Raw genomic sequence first — 7,018 nt, forward strand, 5'->3', positions numbered from 1 at the left:
GCCGCACCCGCTGAGTTTCTCCAGCATTTTTATCTACCTTCGATCTTCCAGCATCTGCAGTTCCTTCTTAAACTCCCATCTTCAACCAACTTTTCACTTGGGCAGCTTACGCCCCAGCGGTATGAATATTGACTTCTCTAACTTCAAGTAACATTTGCCTTTCCTCTCTCTCCATTCCCTCCCCCTCCCCAATTCTCCAGCCAGTCTGACTGTCCCCCCCTGACTTAAATCTCAATGGTCTCTTCCACATTCTCCTTGATCCACCTCTCCTTTGATGTCTCCTTTTCACACCTTGCCCTTCCCGTATCTCTGTGTCTCCCTCTCCCCGCGACTCTCAGTCTGAAGCAGGGCCCCTCGACCCGAAACGTCCCCCATTCCTTCTCTCCAGAGATGGTGCCTGTCCCGCTGAGTTACTCCAGCCGTTTGTGTCTATCTTGGGTGTAAACAAGCATCTGCAGTTCCTTCCGACACACCTCGCCAACAGGACTCCATCACAGCTTGCCCAACCCCGCAGCTGTCTCTGACCTGGCCACCAGTGTGTCATGGCCACGTACCTTTACCTTCATCAAACCCCCATCTCCATCTAACTCTCCATCTCACCAACAAGGCTCCATCACCCAATGACCAACCCCTTCATCCACTCCACCCCCTATCTCCCCTCCACTGGCCACCCCATCCCCCCTCCCCCGACCACCTCGTCCCCCCACCCAAAGAGGTGCCCCGCCCCCTCTTCCATGCATCCCCCATCCCATCCTGCATTCATCTAGCCTCCTGCCTTGTCCGTGGCCGACATATTGCAACATTGGGGTTCAGGTTAGGGTGGAGAGAATGAACAGTGAAGGGGGCGAGGTTAAACGGGGGGGGGGGGGTGAGGGTGAGGGTGGGGATGGGAGGGGGTTAAGTGGGCCCTTTGCCAAACTGCCTCCCCCTCCCCCCCCACCACCCCTCCCCTCTGACCTTTAACCTCTCGGTCCTGTTGCTCCGTGGCGCGTTCCATTGGACGATGACCTTGCCCAGGTCCAGAAGGAAGACATCGCCCCTGTTGAAGCTGCTCCACGACACATCCACCTGGACACGGGACAACAGGGTTGGTCAAGGAGGCCATTGGTACCTTGCTCTTCACCACTCAGAGTATCCAGTCTGGAATTTATCTTGCAGTCTAGTTTAGAGATACCGCGCGGGGAAAAAAGGCCCTTCTGCCCACGCAGATGCAACCTGCTTTCCCTCCAATCTCCATAACACCAGCAAAGGATCACTGCTCCACGGGACAGTGTGTCTCTTCACGGAGGTGATTAGTGCGAATGATAAACAGCTGAGGCACTGGGACCCAGTCTCTGGCTCTGCACTAGTTAATGCCCCTGTCCCACTTAGGAAACCTGAACGGAAACCTCTGGAGACTTTGCGCCCCACCCAAGGTTTCCGTGCAGTTGCCGGAGGTTGCCGGAGGTTGCAGGTAGTGGAAGCAGGTAGTGGAAGCAGGTAGGTAGACTGACAAATACTGCTTGGCAACCAGTACATGACCCAGTTAACCCACGCCATCTCCACACCTCAGTTTTAGAGATACAGCGGGGAAACAGGCCATTCGGCCCACCGAGTCCACGCCGACCAGCGGTCACCCCGTACACTAGCACTATCCTACACACACTAGGGACAATTTACAATTAACCTACAAACCTGCACATCTTTGGAGTGTGGGAAGAAACCAGAGCACCCGGAGAAAACCCACGTGGTCACAGGGGAGAACGTGCAAACTCCGTACAGACAGCGCCCGTAGTCAGGATCGAACCCGGATCTCTAGCTCTGTACCGCTGAGCCACCGTGCATCCCGTTGTACAAAATGTTGGTGAGGTTGCACCTGGAGAACTGTGTTAATCCTACCCTGCTGCAGGAAGGATGTCGTTGAACTAGAACGAGAGCAGAGAAGGTGTACGTTGCCAGGACTAGAGGGCCTGAGCTATAGGAAGATAGACACAAAGTGCTGGAGTAACTCAGTGGGTCAGTCAGCATCTCTGGAGAGAAGGAATAGGTGACGTTTCGAGTCATGCCCCTTCTTCAGACTGAGAGTCCCCCAGAACCGCTGAGTTACTCCAGCTTTTTGTGTCTATCTTCAGTTTAAGCCAGCATCTGCAGGTCCCTCCCACACAGACGAGTCGGACACATGCAGCAGCTTCAGGGGCCATGGTGAGGTATTGCGTGCACTTCTGCTGGCCCCAACACAGGGAGGATGTGGAGGTTTGGAGAGGGAGCAGTGGAGGTTTTACCTCTGCCCTCTGGTTCTAGATTCCCCTACTCTGGGTAAAAGACTCTGTGCATTCACCCTATCTATTCCCCTCATGAATTTACAGTATACACATTTACAAGATCACCCCTCATCCTCCTGCGCTCCAAGGTTGAAAGGGCTAGCCTTCCCATCTTCTCAAGGGTGGCACGGTGGCATAGGAGAACCAGCGCCAGAGAGCCGGGTTCGATCCTGACTACGGGTGCTGTCTGTAGACAATAGACAATAGGTGCAGGAGGTAGGCCATTCCGCCCTTCGAGCCAGCACCGCCATTCAGTGTGATCATTGCTGATCATCCCCAATCAGTACCCCGTTCCTGCCTTCTCCCCATATCCCCTGGCTCCGCTATCTTTAAGAGCCCTATCTAGCTCTCTCTTGAAAGCATCCAGAGAACCTGCCTCCACCACCTTCTGAGGCAGGGAATTCCACAGACTCACAACTCTCTGTGAGAAAAGTGTTTCCTTGTCTCTGTTCTAAATGGCTTACTCCTTATTCTTAAACTGTGGCCCCTGGTTCTGGACTCCCCCAACATCGGGAACATGTTTCCTGCCTCTAGCGTTATGAAGGTCAACATGTACGGAGTTTGTACGTTCTCCCCGTGACCTGCGTGGGTTTACTCCGAGATCTTCGGTTTCCTCCCACATTCCAAAGACATGCATGTTTGTAGGTTTGGCTTTAGTATAAATGTAAATTGGCCTGGTATAAATGTTAAACAAACTGTCCCTAGTGTGTGTAGGGTAGTGTTAATGTGTGGGGTTCGCTGGTTGGTGTGGACTTGGTTGGCCAATGGGCCTGTTTCCACGCTGGATCTCTGAACTAAACAAAACTACAGCTCAGGCCCCCGACTCCTGGCAACATCCTCGTAAATCTGGTGAATGCTTCAGTGGGGGAGCTCCAGGGGTTAGGCTTCACTCAGTCAGACTAGGCCCAGGCGATCTCCATCCCAGGAATTTTCAGTCACCTCACCTCCTTTTAGCTGGTGGGCCCCACCACCACCACCACCTCCACCACCTCCCCCCCGCATGACACCCGTACCCACCTCCTTCGCCGACACGTTCTTCTTCCCCTTCACGTGCAGCAAACGGCGGATATTGTACACGTTGGTCTCCACGTGCTTGAACCCCGAGGCCACTCCTCCCTTCTTGTACCTGTCCGAGAGAGGGGGGGGGGGGGGGGAAACGCAGGGTCGTCACGGTTACTGGCGGCAATTGGTCAACGCGCAACGTGCTAACCTTTCCCCCACCACCCCACCATCGACTCCATCCACACTTCACCCTGCCTCAGGAAAAGCAGCCAACATCAAGGGTCTCGCCCCAAAACGTCACCCGTTCCTTCTCTCCAGAGATGTTGCCTGTCCCGCTGAGTTACATAGAAACATAGAAAATAGGTGCAGGAGGAGGCCATTCGGCCCTTCGAGCCAGCACCGCCATTCAATGTAATCATGGCTGATCGTCCCCAATCAATAACCCGTGCCTGCCTTCTCCCCATATCCCTTGACTCCACTAGCCCCTAGAGCTCTATCGAACTCTCTCTTAAATCCATCCAGTGACTTGGCCCCCACTGCCCTCTGTGGCAGGGAATTCCACAAATTCACAACTCTCTGGGTGAAAAAGTTTTTTCTCACCTCAGTCTTAAATGACTTCCCCTTTATTCTAAGACTGTGGCCCCTGGTTCTGGACTCGCCCAACATTGGGAACATTTTTCTTGCATCTAGCTTGACCAGTCCTTTTATAATTTTACATGTTTCTATAAGATACCCCCTCATCCTTCTAAACTCCGCCTAGTCTTTTCAATCTTTCCTCATATGACAGTCCCAGGGATCAATCAATGCTCCAGCATTGTGTGGGCTATAATGAAAATCTTGTCCCTGTCCCTCCCCTTCTCCTGTCCGGCTGAAGGTACAGAAGCTTGAAAGAGCGCACAATCAGACTCAGGAACAGCTTCTTCCCCTCTGTTATTGGGCTTCTGAACGGCCCTTCCATAAGCTAGGGCACTGTCCGATTCACCTCTACCCCATTGTGGACATTGGACTTTGTCTGTGGAACCAATGCGCTACAATGCTGAGAACTAGATTCTGCACTCTGTGTCTTCCCCTTTGCTCTACCTGTTGTATTTGAGTTTGGCTTGGTTGTATTTATGTGTACGAAGGAACTGCAGATGCTGGTTTACACAGACAATAGACACAAAATGGTGGAGTGACTCAGCGGGTCAGGCAGAACTATATTCTGCATTCTGTATCTTCCCCTTTGCTCTGGAGACACAAGAAGCTGAAGTAACTCAGCGGGACAGGAAGCATCTCTGGAGAGAAGGAATGAGTGACGTTTCGGGTCGAGACCCTTCTTCAGACTGTTTAGGGATAAGGGAAACGAGAGATATGGACGGTGATGTGGAGAGATAAAGAACAATGAATGAAATATATGCAAAAAAGCAAAAAACAGGCCATAGTAAGCTGTTTGTAGCAAAGGTCCTATAGCAGAGCAAGATGGCTTACTCTCACGCAAACGCGTAGTACGGTCATTGGCAGATTCATGGGTGATTATAGGACCCATTTTAGCAACCAGCCTCCGCCATCTTGTTCCGCCATCTTGCTCCTCCATCTTGTTCCGCCATCTTGCTTCCGGCCAAAGATCGGATCTTTGCTTCCGCCTCCGCTCCCGTATCTTCGCTTTGGTCTTTGACTTGGGCGGGGCGGCCCGGGGCAGCAGGGAGAGGGGCATGGGGGGGGAGACATTGTAGTGTGGTGGGGAGGCGAGGGAGTGCCGGGCGGGGGGGGGGGGGGGGGGGGGGGGGGGGGGGGGGGGCGCGGGGGAGGTGGGATTGGGCCTAGTGTGTGTGAAGTTGCGGGGAGGTTTACAATGTTTCTTATTTAGTGTGCAAGTGAACCTCTGCCTCACCTGAAAGGATTGTCGGGGTCCCTGGACAGAGTCGAGGGAGGAGGTATAGGGACAAGTGTTGCATCTTCTGCGGTTGCAGGGGAAGGTACTTGGAGAGGGGATGGTTTGGGTGGGAAGGGATGAGTTAACTAGGGAGTTGTGGAGGGAATGTTCTCTGAGGAAGGCGGAAAGGGGTGGAGATGGGAAAATGCGGCTGGTGGTGGGATCTCGTTGGAGGTGGCGGAAGTTTCAGAGGATTATGTGTTGTATACGACGGCTGATGGGGTGAAAGGTAAGGACTAGGGGGACTCTGTCTCTGTTGCGACTAGAGGGAGGGGGAGCAAGGGTGGAGCTGCGGGGTACCGAGGAGACACGAGTGAGGGCCTCATCTATGATGGGAGTCTGTTCCCTGTTCCCTGTAAGGCCACGTGCTGCTGAAGTCTGCATGGTGGAGGCTGTGGGCCTGGTGCTGAGCCTGGAACTCAGGTGAGACGACAGCTCTGGCCCGCTGGTGGGCGGTGGAGATGCGAGGGTTCGGCGGAATCGCTGATGAAGGCCCGTGGGGGGCTGGAGTGGAGATACGGGTCAGCGGAAGCAGCAGGTGTGGTTCCCCAGAGAGGCGGTGAGAGTCGGCTGCCACGGGCGACAGTTTGGGTGTTCCGGGCCTGGGTTCGGCGGTGAGGGTCGGTGAGGCGGCGAAAACGCACACCTCTCGATTCAGGGACAATTTCTTCCTGGCTGTTATCAGGCAACTGAACCGTCCTCTCACCAACTAAGGCGCTACTATCCTGAGCTACTATCTACCTAGGGCTATCTTTAATCGGACTTTGCTGGCTTTACCTTGCACTAAACGTCATTCCAATGGGCTAAGTGTTCGGCTGGCAACCGGAAGGTAGCCGGTTCGAATCCCGCTTGGAGTGCATACTGTCGTTGTGTCCTTGGGCAAGACACTTCACCCACCTTTGCCTGTGTGTGAATGTGTTGTGAATGTGTGTGAGTGATTGGTGGTGGTCGGAGGGGCCGTAGACGCAGATTGGCAGCCACGCTTCCGTCAGTCTGCCCCAGGGCAGCTGTGGCTACAGAAGTAGCTTACCACCACCGAGTGTGACTGAGGAGTGAATGAATAATGCGATGTAAAGCGCCTTGAGTATTAGAAAGGCGCTATATAAATCCCATCCATTATTATTATTATTATTCCCTGTTCATGCATCTATACCCTGTGGACGGATCGATTGTAATCACGTGTAGTCTTTGCGCTGGCTGGATAGCACGCATCATAAAAGCTTTTCACCGTACCTCGGTACACGAGACCATAAACTAAACTCAACTATAAAGAACTCAAGCCGCTGTCAAGGGGCTACTCACAGGATGCCGGACTTGAAGTAGCTTTTGAACTCTGGAGACTCGTTTCCCTGGGTCTCGCGATACTGGGTGGGACCTCCGCCCAGGTGGTCATCCAGCTGGGTGACGTACATCGCCACTGCGCCCTGCTCATCTTGCGTCGACTCGCTCCCGATCCAGAAATGGATGGCCTGGGAGTTTCCGCTCGTTGTCCTCCGAATCTACGCAGGGGGGGAACAATGAACAAGGTTAAGTGGGACGGGGGCAGCAGTGGAGTTGCTGCCTTAGAGGGTGTAGTGGGGAGTGGGCAGGAGAACGGGAATAGGAGGGAGAGATAGATCAGCCATTCTGCAGTTGTATAGGGCTCTGGTGAGACCACATCTGGAGTATTGTGTACAGTTTTGGTCCCCTAATTTGAGGAAGGACATCCTTGTGATTGAGACAGTGCAGCGTAGGTTCACGAGATTGATCCCTGGGATGGCGGGACTGTCATATGAGGAAAGATTGAAAAGACTAGGCTAGTATT

General features: G+C 53.5%; 1 protein-coding gene across 1 annotated transcript in view; it reads right to left on the minus strand.

Annotated features, from left to right (window-relative positions):
- Positions 1 to 6,707, minus strand: part of LOC116969691 (advillin-like) — a 29,536-nt gene extending 22,829 nt beyond the window's left edge. Inside the window, exons 1-3 of the mRNA XM_033016484.1 lie at positions 6,517 to 6,707; positions 3,318 to 3,426; positions 958 to 1,068 (exon numbers count right to left, since the gene is read on the minus strand). Coding sequence (XP_032872375.1) covers positions 958 to 1,068; positions 3,318 to 3,426; positions 6,517 to 6,626 — 330 coding nt within the window. The 5' untranslated portion in view covers positions 6,627 to 6,707. The remainder of the gene's footprint in view (positions 1 to 957; positions 1,069 to 3,317; positions 3,427 to 6,516) is intronic.
- Between the last annotated feature and the right edge of the window lie 311 nt (positions 6,708 to 7,018).

Source organism: Amblyraja radiata, unplaced genomic scaffold, assembly GCF_010909765.2.
Source record: "Amblyraja radiata isolate CabotCenter1 unplaced genomic scaffold, sAmbRad1.1.pri scaffold_1032_ctg1, whole genome shotgun sequence".
In the NCBI taxonomy this organism is placed as follows: Eukaryota; Metazoa; Chordata; class Chondrichthyes; order Rajiformes; family Rajidae; genus Amblyraja; species Amblyraja radiata.